At 40.7% G+C, this 17500-nt stretch overlaps 1 protein-coding gene across 2 annotated transcripts in view; it reads right to left on the bottom strand.

The window, feature by feature from the left end:
* The window catches only part of negr1 (neuronal growth regulator 1), a 218204-nt gene that overhangs the window by 108370 nt on the left and 92334 nt on the right, over window positions 1-17500 (bottom strand). For both annotated transcript variants that reach the window (XM_047036986.1, XM_047036987.1), the window contains exon 3: window positions 1798-1923. In XM_047036986.1, coding sequence (XP_046892942.1) covers window positions 1798-1923 — 126 coding nt within the window. The remainder of the gene's footprint in view (window positions 1-1797; window positions 1924-17500) is intronic.

Here is a 17500-nt window from a genome sequence, read left to right as displayed (position 1 = left end):
TGCAGCGTTTAATTGAGGGCGCCTTTTATTACACAATGTTCATTTTTGGTGGAGCGCTTATTCCAGGGCGGCGTTTATTTAAGGGCGCCGTTTAATCAAAGAAATACAATAGTTTTCACCCCAGCATTGCAAACATTAACAGGCAAAAGCAGTGGTGCCCCAGATTTATTTTATAGGAGTGGCAAAAAAGAGAAGCACAAAGGTATAACACTCTTCCACTACCATTATCTCTAATTCACTCTCCTGAGTTTCATCTGTGTTGTATGTAACTGCTATATTAGAATGGGCCTACATTAAGTTTAAAAAAAATAGAGTACTAGTGCAGAATAGAGGAACAGGGAAAATTGTGCTGGTGTGGAAAGTCCCCAAGAACTGTGCAGAATGGACAACAAATATTGGATTATAGATTAGATTGTATCAAGGCCCAATTGCAGAAGAGGCCAAAGGATATTTACAATTGTAGTAGGCCATTGATATGTTTTAAAAGTTCAGGGATGTAATTTGTTGGATAAGAAGCCCACACCCCCCACTCCAGAGACAATTGATGACAGAGGACATTACGTTAAAGAGTCATGCGGAGAGTAACATTTTTTGACAAAATGTGTACATGGATGTTGAATTTTTACTTGTGCAAGATTACAGTAGAATACATGTTACGCCACCAGTCACTAAGGTGACCAGAAGCATGACCCTGAGAAGGAGGACACTTGGGTCCAAAAAGGAGGACAATTACAAAAAGTTGTTGAAATTGTAATATAAATTAAAATATATAATATGGTCAGCTCAGCAGCGGTTGTTTTATTATACGCTGTTGTTGTGTTCGGAGCAAAAATTATGTTACGGAAGAGTGCCCCGGCAGAACTAGCATTATCCTTGTGCCGTTGTGTAGCTCAAGCAGGCCGCCCTTAAGTCCCTTTCCCCCTACTACTCATGTCTATATCAATGCGACAAAGCTTACAGAAGGCATGATATTGATCTTTGCTGCTCTTAGTGGCAAAGTGGTTCTGAACTCCACGTAAGTATGAAGGAGGTATTTCTTTTTTGCGTCTGAAAGCCTACGTTAGTGGTAAATTGCGCCGGTGGGCAGGAAGGGTCAAAAAGGAGGAAAAAAGGGGCGAAAAGGAGGACACGCAACAGCGGCCCAGACAAAGGGCTGGAAAATCGGACTGTCGGACCTTTCACTCAACCAGTCGTTTGTAGGCTGGGCTAGCGAGCAATCAGTGGTACAGAACAGTCACGTAATGTGACGAGACTGAATTCATAAGTATAAAAACACACCAGGGACACTGACAACATCGGCAATCCTGCACCATGCATTATTGTTTTAATGTAATCTTTAAATTCAGGCTCGTCACATTACGTAACTTTGTTCTGAACAGAACTGGGTGTGCAGACACATACGATAAGTTTCTCCTCCATCTTGAAATGGTAAAACCTAGAAGTTACAAGAAACCAATCCAATTTGCCAACGCTAGTGTTTTCACACTCTTCATTTACAAAAAGTTGAGAAAATCCAACTTGCAACGCTCCGCTCACCTTCCCACAATGCCCTATGCGAGCGTCAACGCCCTGTTTCATTGAAAATGAATAGGGAAGCCGACGCCCCGCACCGCCCGCTCCGCTGTAGTGGACACGCACCATAACTCAACGCAGACACACGTGCAGTGTGAATAGGGTGGTACATCGCTAATGTTGAACTCAAATTATAGGAATCTTTATATATAAAATATTATTCAAAAAATAAAAAGTTGAGATATTTTAAATAAGCAGAAGGCCTATTTCAGGATGTGAACTCACCCAATGGTGTTATGTGTCTCCAGGAGATCGTGGGCTCTGGTTTTCCACTGGCTGTACAGATGAGTGATACATTGCTGCCCTCGTTAACTGTGATGTCAGAAGAAATGTCATATATCTTCGGAGGAACTGTGAAAGAAAATAAAAAACACACAAGTAACAAGTTATCATTTGGAACCTGTGACCCTGTATTCATTATTAAAAAAATATTACTGTTGAGTTTTGACAGTTTAATTGTTTGTAAAATTGTTTAGGTAAAGAGTGAGTCAGAATTAAATCGATTCTGAGACCAGCTATATGTGGTTCAGCTTGGTTAAAGAGTCTTCTTTGAAGCATATGATTGCCAGAGATAATCATTGTGTTTACTTGTGTGGCGGGGTAGGCTCTGGTCCTCTCTTCAGACTACTCACTGAACCCAACAGGCAGAAGGACCCGAGGACTCAACGACCCGTTGGGGAGAGACCGATGAGGCATACCTGACCCCAATCACCCCTGATCAGCCTTCCTTTAAAGGAGCTGGCAAGGGCTCCACGAGGGAGGCTGGTAAGAGGATGAATACCCCCACACTGACCTGTTTAGTTGTCCCACAGACTCTGCTGATGACAGATCCACCTGCCCACATTTAATAAGTGTAGGAATGTGGCCATCAAATCATGCTTACTAAACAGGCCTATTCTGATGTGTTTTTCTGTTCCAACTGGCTGAATGTGTTAGGCCCAAGTCTCCCTGAAAGTGCAATATAGCCTATTATAATTTGATGTAGAGGAACAAAGACTATAAGGGTATGTTTATGCAAAAGATGTTTTGCTTGGTTAAAGAATTGAAGAATTTACCAATTTTTCCTTTTTAGTTTCTTTATTTACTCAGCTGTTAAAAGTGGGAAAATAGAAAAACATAAAATATTCTGTTTCTGTACAGAATATGCTATAACATATAACATCTAACTGCACATTGAACTGCATACTACAAAAATCTAACTGCAGCGTAAGCTAGAGGTGTGAATCGACACTGATCTCCCGATTTGATTCCGATTATCAGCGATTCGATTTGATGGGAGAGGGAATGGCATTCTCCTTGGGGATAGTGGATACCCACTGAAACGGTGGTTAATGACACCACTGATCGCAGCGAGAATTGTACAAGAACAGACCTATAACAATAAGCACGCACAAATAAGAAACATCGTTGAGCGCTGCATTGGAGTGCTCAAACGCAGGTTAGTAGCCCGGTTAACGGGCAATAACAAATAGCCTAAGCAGCACTAACAAATATTTTAAAGGTTAGTATAGGACTTATAGGTGCATATTTTGCTCTGATAGCCTATATGGTGACTTTAATTCTTAAGTGGAGTGAGACTGCGTCCCGGGGATACATTGTTTTGACTTAGCCTCAGAGACAGACTCGGCTTGCTCCCTGGCAGTGTATAAACAATATTGTAGTTCACTCAATTGTACTCCTAAAACGTCAGGGAGGGCTGCTTTTTGTAGACAAGAGCCTGCTGAAGATAGCCAGTATATATGAGCCAGTATATACAGTGCCCTCCAAAAGTATTGGAACAGTGAGGCGAATTCCTTTATTTTTGCTGTAGACTGAAAACATTTGGGCTTGACATCAAATAATGAACGTGAGACCAGAGATCAACGTTTCAGCTTTTATTTCCAGGTATTTACATCAGGATCTGATGCACAACTAAGAAAATATCACATTTTGTTTGAATCCACCCATTTGTCATGTGAGCAAAAGTATTGGAACAGATATACTTAAAACATATTTAAGTGAATAAGACTTAATATTTAGTTGCAAATCCTTTGCTTTCAATAACTGCAGCAAGTCTGTGACCCATTGACGTCACCAAACTTTTGCATTCTTCCTTTTTGATGCTTTCCCAGGCTTTCACTGCAGCCTCTTTCAGTTGTTGTTTGTTTTGTGGGGTTCCTCCCTTCAGTCTCCTCTTAAGCAGGTAAAATGCATGCTCTATAGGGTTTAAGTCTGGAGATTGACTTGGCCAGTCTAATACCTTCCATTTCTTGCCCCTGATGAACTCCTTTGTTGTTTTGGCAGTGTGTTTTGGGTCGTTATCTTGCTGCATGATGAAGGCTCTGCCAATCAGTTTGGTTGCATCTTTCCTTAAATTGGCAGACAAAATGTTTCTGTAGACTTCCGAGTTCATTTTGCTGCTGCCATCATGTGTTACATCCTCAATGAAGATTAATGAGCCCGTCCTAGAAGAAGCCATGCAAGCCCAAGCCATGACATTGCCTCCACCGTGTTTCACAGATGAGCTTGTGTGTTTGGGATCATGAGCAGTTCCTTTCTTTCTCCAAACTTTAGCCTTTCCATCACTTTGGTAAAAGTTAATCTTTGTCTCATCAGTCCATAAAACTTTGTCCCAGAATTTTTGAGGTTCATCTCTGTACTTTTTGGCAAATTCCAGCCTGGCCTTCCTATTCTTCTTGCTAATGAGTGGTTTGCATCTTCTGGTGTAGCCCTTGTACTTTTGTTCATGAAGTCTTCTGCGAACAGTAGATAGTGATACCTTCACTCCTGCCATCTGGAGGTTGTTGCTGATCTCACTAACAGTTGTTTTAGGGTCTTTCTTTACAGCTCTCACAATGTTTCTGTCATCAACTGCTGATGTTTTCCTTGGTCTACCTGTTCGACGTCTGTTACTTAGTACACCAGTAGTTTTCTTCTTCTTCAGGACATTCCAAATGGTTGTACTGGCTATGGCCAATGTTTCTGCAATGGCTCTGATTGATTTTCCATCTTCTCTAAGACTCACAATTGCTTGTTTTTCACCCAAAGACAGCGCTCCGGTTTTCATGTTGTTTTCACCTCTGAATACAGTCTGCATAGACAAAACCTATCTTACCCAATCTGAACCTGAGTGTAGACATTCAGTGGTATTTATTGATTGAATAATGTATGTAATAGGACACACCTGGGCAACAAAACACACCTGTCAGTCATATGTTCCAATACTTTTGCTCACGTGACAAATGGGTGGGTTCGAACAAAAAGGTGATATTTTCTAATTTGTGCATCAGATCCTGATGTAAATACCTGGAAATAAAAGCTGAAACGTTGATCTCTGGTTTCACATTCATCGTTTGATGTCAAGCCCAAATGTTTTCAGTCTACAGCAAAAATAAAGGAATTGGCCTCACTGTTCCAATACTTTTGGAGGGCACTGTATGATCTTTAAAAACAAGCCTATTTCATTCGTCATTTGCCTGATAAAGTGAACTAAAGGTCTCTGACAGTCAGAATCACTGTTTACAGGCAAAGGTCTAGCTGGTCGTTTGTCAGATATGTATATATTGACCAGTTTAGATCTAAATACTCTTGTCAGAGCCTGTGTTTTGAGTGACTTTGCATGAGTTTCCAACATATTTGGATTCAAGTTAAAGTATTCCCACTGCATTTCACAGTCCCAACTGAAGTCTGTATCAAGTGTAGATGAAAAAGCTTCATATTTCACCACTGACATGGAGCCTGTCTTCACTTTTACAGGTCATGCAGAGGCCTACTCAACAGAGTGCAACAGACCATGCTGAAAGCAACAAGAAAGGATGCTGAGTGTAACAGGGGATGCAACAGAGCATAGTGGAGCAACACAGACCCCTTGCTGGACTACTCCTCTCTACCTGGACAGCTTCTTTTCAGCCCTGCCCCCAAGACAGCTTCATCCAGCTGGCCTGCCCTTCCCTGCCTGCCTGCCCCTGCCTTAATATCTCAAAAGATCACTGAATTACAACTGTTTAGACTTCAGCCAAATCTTATAATGCTTGCCACAGGACATACTTTTCTATGCAGTAACAGACCACAATGGTTCTCAACACTGAGAATAGCTCAGTAGGCTAAGACAGTGCACTGCAAGAAGCAAGGTCACAGGTTCAAATCCAGCCACAGTCTTTTGGCCTGTCATAATTTTGATTATCTGTTGAGTTAAACAGGATAACATCATTCTGATATACCATGTGCAATTTCACCTTGAAATGTCGTTTGGTCAGCTTTGGGACAAAGGTTAAGAAACTGTCTACATTTCAATGTCAAATTGCACATGCTATTACTTCAGAATGTCATCTCAAAGCCAATAAGGTTTGAAAAACCATCAGTCAAAATGATATTTGATTTATTGGCACAAAGATATTGAGGCAATGTGGACATTTACATAAATACAACCCTATCAGCCATTTTGTAATGCATTTCTTATTCCATTTCCCCCCTATATAAAGACACATCTGCCCACACACAACTTCCATCCATGCTGTTTCCCTCTCTCCCAGCACAGGTCATGCCAAGGGAAAATGCAGCAACCACATGAGGTTTAGGGGTAGTCCAAAAACATGCCTCCCACAATTGACACATTTTCCCTAAGATGGCTGAAAAACAGCAGATATTGTAACTCTTCTTCAGTTGATGTCTTTCCAAAATCTCAATCAATGCACAATTAACAATAGTCATGTGGGCAACCGGGCTAGGGCAGAGCTCATGTTCAGCTCCTTGCGAGAATAGCCTATGGCAGTACAGCAGCCGACTCTCTGGTCCTATTAAAATACACAACATGCACAATCAGGGTGACCAACAAGATTATATGAACTGATAAACAATAACATTACAAACACAACAACTGAAATCCCTCGCACGGCTGTTGTAACCGCACTTTTTTCCACAAGTCTTTGCCTTTTTGACATACCGCACTGCATGCTGGGTACCCAAGGGGCGCTGACGCTGATTATCTAGCTGTGCTCCGACTGTGATTTGAGTATTAGCTTTGGGACAAAGGTTAGGAAACGGTTGACATTTCAAGGTGAAATTGCACATGGTATATCAGAATGATGTTATCCTGTTTAACTCAACAGATAATCAAAATCTCAAATAGGCAAAGACTTGTGGAAAATAGTGCGGTTACAACAGCCGTGCGAGGGATTTCAGTTGTTTCAGTGTTGGTTCAGTTAAATGTTTGTAATGATATTGTTAATATAATCTTGTTGGTCACCCTGATTGTGCATGTTGTGTATTTTAATAGGACCAGAGAGTCGGCTGTTATAATGCCATAGGCTATTTCCCCAAGGAGCTGAACATGAGCTCTACCCTAGCCCGGTTGCCCACATGACTATTGTTAATTGTGCATTGATTGAGATTTTGGAAAGACATCAACTGAAGAAGAGTTACAATATCTGCTGTTTTTCAGCCATCTTGGGGAAAATGTGTCAATTGTGGGAGGTATGTTTTTGGACTACCCCTAAACCTCATATGGCCACCGCACCATTTCTCCCTTGGCATGACCTGTGCTGGGAGAGAGGGAAACAGCATGGATGGAAGTTGTGTGTGGGCAGATGTGTGTTTATATAGGGTGAATTGGAATAAGAAATGCAATACAAAATGGCTGAAAGGGTTGTATTTATGTATTTTGACTGATGATTTTTCAAACCTTATTGGCTCTGAGATTACATCATTCTGAAGTAGTACCATGTGCAATTTCATGCAATTTGACATTGAAATGTAGTATTTTTTATCTTATTCTATTTTAATTGAGCTTATCGTTCTGTGTGTGCGTGTGTGCATGTGGATAGAAGTTTTAAAGGGGGATTGATTGCAAAACCAATTTTACCTTGTCATAGTTGAATAACGACAGTTTGGTGGGTAAAATGAACATATAGTGAATATCAAATTCCATTGACACCTCTTTCCTATGCAAATCTCAAAAAGAAAAAACTTGGCTGTAAAAAGCTAGCTTTTCAACAAAGCCAACGGTGTGACGTAGAACGGGGGACCGCCCTTTTTGGCTCTGATCTGGATCTTTGTAACGCCCCCAAATTTACATCCAGACCAGCCCGAGGTAGCGTCTATCTCCGATACTAGTTTAGCTGCGCGCTGCTCTGTGTAGGCTACTTGTAAGGAATTACAAAAAAGAAAGTTTTGAATTATAACAAGGATATTGAAAATGGACCACGGTCGTAAATGCTGTGTTCCAGGCTGTACAGAGCCGGTGTCTAATCACAAACAAGTTCTTTCTCTTTCGACAGACTGGGAACCGGAAAAGTGGTTTGTACGTGGACTTCGGAGCTGGTCTAGTTTCGGAGCTTCGGAGCTTCGGAGCTTCGGAGCTGGTCTAGTTTACGAACCAATAAAGAACCGCTTGGGGCGGGGTTACCGTGACCAACAAAACGCTTTGGCCGCCATTGCTCTAAGTTTTTACAATTCATATTTCAGCTAAACGGTACCTGTAAATCAGAATCTGAATGAAAATGTATCGAGAAGTGGGCAGTGTAGTTGCTGAAAATGTGCTTATTTTATTGATGAAACTGCTCATTTGTAAATTTGCTCAGACTTTTCGATAACCTAGCTCTAGCATCTCCCTCGTCCGCCATTGTTGATGTTGTGTTTGGCGCTACCGCGCTAGCGTTGCTGGCAAATATGAGACGTATACAGTGATGTATCCTTTTTTCATTCAATATTTTGCATAATAATACATAAATGTATTAATTGTTATCCAGTCAAATTTGGGATTTGTATTAGCAAGGGGGTTTACGTTTAGCACTTTTGCAAGGCACTGTATTCATGTCACATTCTCATTGGGGGCTGAGCACCCCTAAAGGTCTGATCCTAGAATCGCCCCTGGGACAATTTCTGGGGAAATTGTGGGGTGTGCCTGTGTCAGTTGCAGATGGTTCCGTTTTTTTTACTGTCATTTTTACAACTGATATACAGCGACGCACCATATTAGCTTGAGTTTAAATACATTATTTAATGTGACATTACGTACTGTACATGCAAGTCTTAGCTAAATGACTTAAAAGTATGATGCACTTTTCGATCAGTCCTCCGACACTACAACACAATACTTGCTGAGGAAACAGCGCAACAGCTCAAACAGGCAGGGAAACAGTAGCAACGCTAGTGCTTAAAAGTAGTAGCTGCTAGGCTCAATGACGACGGGTAAGAAGGGCTCGTGAAACTGCTCATCAAAAGAACGAAGGGGAACCCATTTGTCTGGCAGATTAAGACTAGCCTAAACTTTCCAAGACTTTTAGCTAGGTTTATAGGTACCTAGCGAAAAATAGGTGCGACCATTTGGTCGCAGTCTGGAGCCCTGAGCAGGATTTGCTAGGAAGCTGAATCTGGAAAGAGGTGCTGTTCCAACCGTATGCTCATTGCAAGGACAGTATGATGTTGTGCTAACAGTTATTAGCAATGCTAACGTTTCCTGTATATAGCATACCAGGTAGAATGCTAAATACGTTTCTACACACATCAAATGACTCTAGCTAGACTAGCTGTAGTCGGCATAAGAAGGGAAGCTTCCGAAAAAATAGCCAGAAAACGAACAGCAGTCTGGCTTATTGCTAATGCCTGTCTAGATAATCTATTTGAAAGAACAGGAGAAAGGCAGGTGCTAGATACATGATACGTTAGCATTGCTAGTAACTGTTACTAGTAACACCCAGACTGTAGGCATGTAAGTAAGGGATAATGCCCGACGAGGTGTCCAATATCACCTGATAATGGACGATGCGGAGGCGTGAACCGTCCTTCCGCGGAGTCCATTATCAGGTGATATTGGACACCTCGAAGGGCATTATCCTGCTTATACCATGGTCACTTGCCAACGATTTTTTTTTTACAAACATTAATTTATGTTTTAAGGCGTTTTGCAATAGAAATCTAACGTTTTTCAACGTTAGCCAACTCTGATTTTATAGTCCGCTCAGCTCATAGAACCAACACCGGCTTTCCTTTGGTTGAGCTATTAGCCCAAAAGCTAACATTATGCTAGCATTATGCTAGTTGACAAACAGTAAATATAATTTTACAGTATGTTTGACAATAAGATTTGCTAGCTAACCAGCCATGTCACTGTCCCAAAATCAATATCAAGATTTTCACGAACAATATCGGCCACATACTAGTACTAGGCTACAGTATGGTAGCATGTGGAGCGAGTTGAATAGCAAATTAATTGAATTGAATTGATGTTTATTGGCCATGAAAGTTTGCACAGACACAGACTTTACTTTGGCAGGAGAGCCTACCTAGGCAGCCATCAGAGGCGCCCACCAGAAAGATTACAGCAAAGCATAACATGAGGAGAGAGGAGGAGAGAAAAAGGCAACCCCCATACAATGCTCCTAGAGGAGTACAGTATGGGAACAGGCAAAAACCTCAGCACATAAGCCCACAAACATTAACAACACAACATTACAAACACTTGCAATCGGAAAGGGCGGTGGGGTAGACCAGCAGCATCTGGACCTGCGACCGTAATAGGCGCTGGACACAGACCCGCCAGCCACCCAGAGCCGCGAACTTATCCCTGTTGTACTCCCTATTCTGCTGTAAGTTCACAGTCAGTGCTCCAACGGCTCTGCCCACCGTCTCAATCAGGTCGGGCAGCCTAAGGGGGCTTTTGATGGCTGCAGCCGTTTCCTTGACTTTCCGATATACAAGCCAACCGCCTAATCCACACAGCAAAAAGCCTGTAATCATGGTTCCGAAAATAAAGATGTCTTCAACATCCTCAACCCAAATAAAATCAAGATTTTTAAGAAGAAAATAATCGGCCATGTGTAGAGTTGCTGCTACTGTTGTGTTGGCCGCAGACTGTCTGAAGTAGATTGACTAGCGAGGTGAATAGCGAATGGGATGTGAGATGAGCGGTTACGTGACACTGACACAGTACATTCAGAAAAGTCACTCATTGTTGTAAATACAAGTTAGCTTGTTAAAGTCTTAAAAAATTGTAAATGGAGGCTTTGACTCTGCACGGTTGTTATGGTTACTTATTTCAGATACTTTGTACAGGCTCCTGTGTAGCCAGCGGAATAATTTAGAACGGTGAAAATACAGTTTTTCTGCAATGACGCAGTAGGTGTCCGTTATCACCCTATAATGTACACCCCTGCAGCCAATCAGAATCGAGTATTCACCCAGACCATGGTATAAACTAGTTTAGCTTGCTAACGCAAGAGCATAGAGTGAGCGGCCCCATTATCGTCCACTCTAACTCTCCAACGTTCGGGGCCCCATTATCGTCCACAACCGTTTGTTCCGTTAATTTCTTAAAGAAGATATGCAGCAGCAAAGAAAGAAAGTAACTTGTCGATATGTACACATCTTATATTTCTGCACACCAAATTACAGCTTCTTACTTTGAGATTTGAGTAGGCAATACGCAAATCTCTCTCAAACCGTATGTGTAGCATCTGCCTTCCGCAGTGTCAAACTGACATTTCTCCATTGAAAGTGTTTGGGTGGACGGTAATGGTACCCCCTGGCTAACTGCTAAAATCAGGAAAGTAAAATTTCTAGGCATATCCTGAATGGATTTCAAAACCGGAATGTTATAATATAGGTGTGTATCTATATATTAAAGTACAATGCTGTGACATAACGTTTTTAATTTGTATTATAACGACATTTTGGTAACATTTCTAACGAGCGTCGAGAGCTAGGTGGACGATAATGGGACCCCTTACGCTAAGTAGAATGTGTGATAATTTAGCCTAGTTTATTGGCAATGGGGCTAACGTTGTTTCATGTTCCTGACTGTGTTTCATTCAAATAAATAACCTGTGTTTTGTAAATCTACAATTCACGATGCATGTGTGTCCAGATCTTTGTCATGTTATTTTTCAGCAAGATATCTAGAGCTAGCTAACTGAAGCCGAGCAGAATCACGATATGGTTTTGTTGCTAAGCTGTAGCCTAACGTTCTACCCACCTGAGTCAATCCAGTTTGCTTCAACAACAGAAGTGGAAACAAGTAATGTTATCATTTCAAATGATGTGTATGTAGTCAATCTGTTGAAAACAGTGTTGTGTAGACACAATAGATTTATTTGCGCCTTTTTATTTCAAGTCTCCACTTTCGGTGTTTCAGTGAGTGCTGCTGTTGGCCGTGTTGCGTGTTTGCTCCCAGCTTTACTCGTTGAAAACCAACCAAACAGCGCGCAGCTAATCTAAATATTAATGAGCATACCTTAAAAGGAGAAGGGCTAGTGTTTTTTCCCGGGAACATTTCAGAGGATCTATCAGGGGGCATAGAACAGCACCCGGGCCATTTTCAACCCAACCAATGTTACATACCCTATTCGGAGACCTTAAGGAACAGTGTGAAAGACCCAAAAAACCTAGTCAATCGCCCCTTTAACATTTGGTTTTCCTTGTTGCTTTCATTTAAAAAACTAATCTAGATATATCTACTTAAAAACCTTAAACAATATACATAGAATCAGAACATTTTCAATATGTATATGTGAGACTCTGAACACAAATAAAATATAAATAAATCAATGGTGGACTGATCAACATATGCTTGTGTTGCGGACCCCCTGCAATGCCGCCGCGGACCCCAGTTGAAAACCCCTGATAAAGGGGGGGCGCTCTCCACTTTCACTCTCTGGTAATTCCAGGCATGAAAACGGGTCAGGGGTGAAAAAGGTGAGAAGGATATTACCCCTCTAAGGGGGTCCGGGTGCATGCTAACCCATAAGAACAATTTTAATATTCCATATTTTAAAGCATCAATCTGATGCATTTTGAGATACTTTTTTGCCAACCTGGGGAGAACTGGAGAAACGTAACTTAAGCCATGAGTCAAAAATTATTATGGCCTCCTTACTAAGTATTATGCAAGCCATTTCATGCCAGCCTGTCACTGGGTCTAACATTTACAGTATATGAGGCACAATGTGGTAAGGGCACCACAAATGGCTTAATGCATAAACCCCCCAAAAGATGGTGGACATGCTGTAACTTAACTTGTCTACTCTTCCATCATGATTGACAGCCAATACAAGTACCAGCGTATTTTGAAGTCAAAATGTGTATCCGCTACACAAATTGCGTACAGGTTGGCAGGTCTGCTTATTGATAGAACGGCAGTGACGGACTGGAAGTAAAAATAGGTGCTGGACTTTGATCCAGACCGGCCCACCAGAACCGGTCCCGTATACGCCACCACACCGAGCGCCTTGCTAATGCATGCAAATGCTGTCTGATGTGATGCTAGTTAGGGACTTCCATGGTTAATGCGAGCGCGCAAATTTTTTGGGCTGATTTGAGCGAAAAATAGTTTTTGGAGCTTGAAACAAACATAGCCGTTTATCCAACTGGTAAAACGTTGTCTAGTGAAGGTAAATACGTTTCTTAGCCTGGTTTTCCATCTTTATATTGTCTCAAATTAGCTTTTCTGTCAGTGTCACCGTTGTGTGTAAGCGGCACTAAGGGCTGCATACATTCATTTGGAATTTTCCACCGGAGCTTTAGCTAGCTAGCTAACGTTGCGTTCTCTTCTGCTGTGTTCAATGACTCAATTCATCAAGCTGTAGCTAACGTTAGCTAAGTCTATGTCAACAAAGCTCCTGGGTAACTAAACTTAAATATACCAGAAAATATAAAAATTATTGAAACCATCATTCACCAAATTCAGTCAAGTAAATCGCCGAGGCCAGGAGTGCTTTCAGCTTCTGATGGTGGTCTGCATTGGTGATGCAAGGCCCTTTGAGTTAATATTTCCATGCACTCACGCTCCCTTCTGACACGCGCACCTGTTCGCAGTTCACTGAATATGAATACCAAACCCCCCCACCCCCCCAAAACTATTTCTCATCAAATCTACACGATTCACGTAGGTCACCTATTTTGGTCTCAAAACTGCGATTTTCGCCGAAAGGTGAGGAATTTTCATGTCTGTAATTCACTCTACCTTCACTCTTCTCTGCGCTCCTGATGTGTCAGGGCAACCTGTAATGACTAACTAGTTAATAAATACTAGTTACAGTATTGGCTTCTTCAACGCTTCTTATTTCTTAAATGCGTGCCCCCACTCGGACACAACAAACTGGCGAAGAGGAGTGGATTTCTTAACCACAATTTCGTTTTGAAGCTGAACGAAGATGCTAACGTTGACGTAAGAAACTAGCAAGCAAGTGAACCAGAGATGGCTGTCTTTAGCAGTGAGACGGGCTTGTGCTTTGACGCGAGCAGCAAAAGTTTTGAAACGTATGAGCAACGTTTTGCACAATTTGTGGAAGCCAACGGAATTGAACTAGAAAAACGGGGGGCATTTTCTTATCTGTGGTAGGTGCAAAGACTTTCTCATTACTGAGAGACTTGCTAGCTCCGAAAAAGCCGTCTGGGAATTTAATGTGCCAAAGACGAACGTGTTAAGTGAGCGTTATACTTTCCGTGCAGAAAGCAACTAAATGGAGAGTCTTTGTCAGAATATATTGCTGCACTAAAAGCACTTGCCGCCACTTGTGAATTTGGCGCGACGCTCAAAGAGCAGTAGCGGGATCAATTAGTTTTTGGAATCAGCAGTAAGGAGCTGAAAACTAAGTTGTTGAGTGCTGCTTATGGAGCAAAGCTAGCTTTGGCAAAAGTGAAGGACATTGGGCCTAATTCTCAAACATTTTCTTAAGTTCCTTCTGAATTGTTTCTTACGGGCTTCGGAAAAACAACGTAAGAAAAAGACATCTGCCAAATTCACGAACGCTTGAAAATGTGTTCCTACGCAGCAGAGGTTTTCTGAGCTGTGCTCCCCGGGAAGAGTTGTCTTAAGTTAAAGCGCGTCCTCGTGCTCCTGAATTTGCATACATACACGCCCCGACAGCTAAATCCGAGGATGTCTGTTATGGCAAGCCGTGTTATCATTTAACCAATGAATTGTTGATATCTAGAATTCGAATAGTTGATATCTAGAATTCGAATTGTTGATATCCAGAATTGAATTCGTTATATCCAAAATTCAAATTCTTAATATCCAAAATGCAATTCTTGATATCCAAAATTCGAATTCTTGATATCAAGAATTCGAAATTTGGATATCAAAAATTCATTGGTTAAATGATAAAAAGGTTTTCATAGTCAGTAGAGTTGATGTGAACGCAATCACCAACGATTTTTCATAACTTCATTAACACTTCAAACACAGAGAGTTTTCTTAAACGCGATTCCTTTGATCCCTGTGGTTTTTTAAGGAATCGAATTTGAGACAACTCTGGCCGATTTACGACTGCTATTTCGAGTTCGGAAAGTCTTCTGAAGTTCAGAACAAATCCCAGATGACAAAACTTTCATGAATGCCAAAAAAAATTCTAAATCCAATTCAGAAGAAATTCCTTCTTAAATTCGTCTTAACTGCGTTCGAGAATGAGGCCCATTGTGAAAATGTTTGAGTCGACAACGAGCAGTTGAATGTGGGTGCTGAAAACAATTCACCGCCAGAAGAGTAGGTGGCGCAACGGTTTTTTGTAAGACGCCGTCGAGTGTTTATTTACCTAGGTTACCAAGAAGTCGGAACAAATTTACAAATAGGCCTTTTCATCAATAAAATATGCACATTTTCAGCAACTACACTGCCCATTTCTTGTCACATTTGAATTCAGATGCTGATTTACATGTACTGTTTAGCTGAAATATGAATTTAAAAAACTTACAGCAGAAGCGGCTTTGAGAGGAAGCAAACACTGAGTGCCAATGGAGACACCTGCTACCGATGCCTTCTTCTTTTTCTCTTTATTATAAAAAATACATCTACAATATTTGTTTACACTTCAGCTTACATTACATATATATATATATATACAGAACATCATGTACAATTACCAGATTGATCACGTTAACCCTCGTGTCTTAACATTCTGTACACTCCCCTTGTCCTAAGGGTAAAAAATGACCCACCTTCACCAAAACCCTAAAATAAAGCAGCTTTATTGAATTTTAAACTCCTAATCTATTTTGCACGAAGAAACAAGCTGTACTTCATCACAACATTTGTGAATATGCAGGTTTTACCTCTTCACATTGCAGAAAGACTACATTTAATCAGTGGACAACTATTCGTTTTTGTTACAGCAGACCTGTCATAACTGTTTTCTTTACTAAAGTAGAGGTGTATTATTGCTTAATGCTACGGGTTGTATTATTCCCCATGTTCTTCTTCAGATACCCCCTCTTCTAAATCATTGTACTCTCGTTCCTTCTGGACATCTGAAAATATCAGATCTACAACCTGTAGATCTGAGAGCGCATACCCTAACCCTGTTGGGCACTGAAATATGCAGTCATGGCTTCAGCAAAAATACTGGGGGTACTGTCATTTGCAGGACCTTTGTAGCCTCTGACTGCATTCCCCATTAGTAAACAATGCTTTGAAGACATTTTTATATAGTCTAAAAATTCGGTTTAGTTTGTCTGAAATTGTTTTTATTTTGTCTGTGAGCTTGAGTCATGTAGGGAGGGGAGATGCTGCACCTGCACACGGATGTTTTAGCTTGGTCTGAGTTCAATCAGTAGCACAAACAATGTAATCATGTCATTGTATGTGTGTGTGTGTGTGTCATTTTTTTTTTGTGGTGTGTATAATGGCTTTATAACTGCCGGGTCAAAAATGACCCCTAAGACAATCTTTGTACCCTAGTGGTGTACAGCTTTCATGGAAATGTGAACAAAGACAATGTTTCACTTTTTCTAATGTTGGGGTCATTCTACGAAAAGTCATTAATTTTCAGGTAAAAAAAATTACATTTAGGGGGTTTTCTCTGCTGATAAACATAGTGACGGGTCATTTTTGACCCTTAAGACAACACAAGAGTTAAATCCCTGCTTTAACAATCTCTATCAATACAACTATAAACTGAAAACAAACCAAAATATGGTTTTAAACCCCTCACTCTCTCCCACACTCCAAACAATACTAAACACCTCCAATCAAACCTTCCTATCCATTCCACCCCCCAGTATGACTCCAACAATAGCTTAAGCCTTACATAAAACCCAGACACAGATTTGCAATCAAACATAAAAAAAAGCCTGTATGATCATGCATTGCAAAATGAGAGCGTCTTGTGTGGAAACAATGTAATTGTTGTAGTGATGAAACACTTTCAACTTCAAAAAGTATTGATCTAACAGTAGCAGAACGCAGTGAGTGTATTGACAGCACAGTCAATATCACTACCAAATGGGGTACAACAGCAAAAACAGATATCTCTACAGACGGATTTAAAATGAAGCCAAGCAAAAAGGCCTACGCCCAAATGGAATGTGAATTTGAGAAAAAGGGCAACATGCAGCACAATCAAAAATGAAGAAATGGATGAAGCCATGGATGTGTCATTAAAAACAGCTCCAGGTAAAATACAACAATCACAAAACACAAATGATGCAGAAACAAGACCAAGCCAATTAGCTCTCAAAAGAAAAAATATCAGAATGATAGTCAATTTCGAAAACATCACATAATGTTGCAACACAAATTACATACAACTAATAAGGAATACAGACAATCAAAGTTGTCACAAAGTAAACTAAGGTATAAAGCAAATGTAGACTTGCAAAATAAAAATTACAAAAAGAAACAATATAACGATAATGCTATTTTTCAAATGAAAGCTAAGCAGGTCAGCAAAGAGAAGTACAGAAATGAAGAGGAGTTTAATTTAAAAGTAAAACAATACAGCTTTTCAAACCAAAGTCAAACAATACAGCAAAGCAAAATACAGAACCGATGATGACTTTCAAGCCAAAGTCAAACAATACAGCCAAAAGAAATACAAAAGTGATGCAGACTTTCAAAGCAGAGTAAAAGCACAAGGCATGCAAACGTTTGTTGGTAAGAAAAATCGGACATATCCCATGGATTATGCTCCATAACACATCCAACCGTTGCTGCTTTGGCTAAACAGTGCATTACAAA

This window comes from Hypomesus transpacificus, chromosome 16 (assembly GCF_021917145.1).
Source record: "Hypomesus transpacificus isolate Combined female chromosome 16, fHypTra1, whole genome shotgun sequence".
Taxonomy (NCBI): Eukaryota; Metazoa; Chordata; class Actinopteri; order Osmeriformes; family Osmeridae; genus Hypomesus; species Hypomesus transpacificus.
Note: the sequence above shows the minus strand (reverse complement) of the source record. Positions and strands in the feature narration are given on the sequence as shown.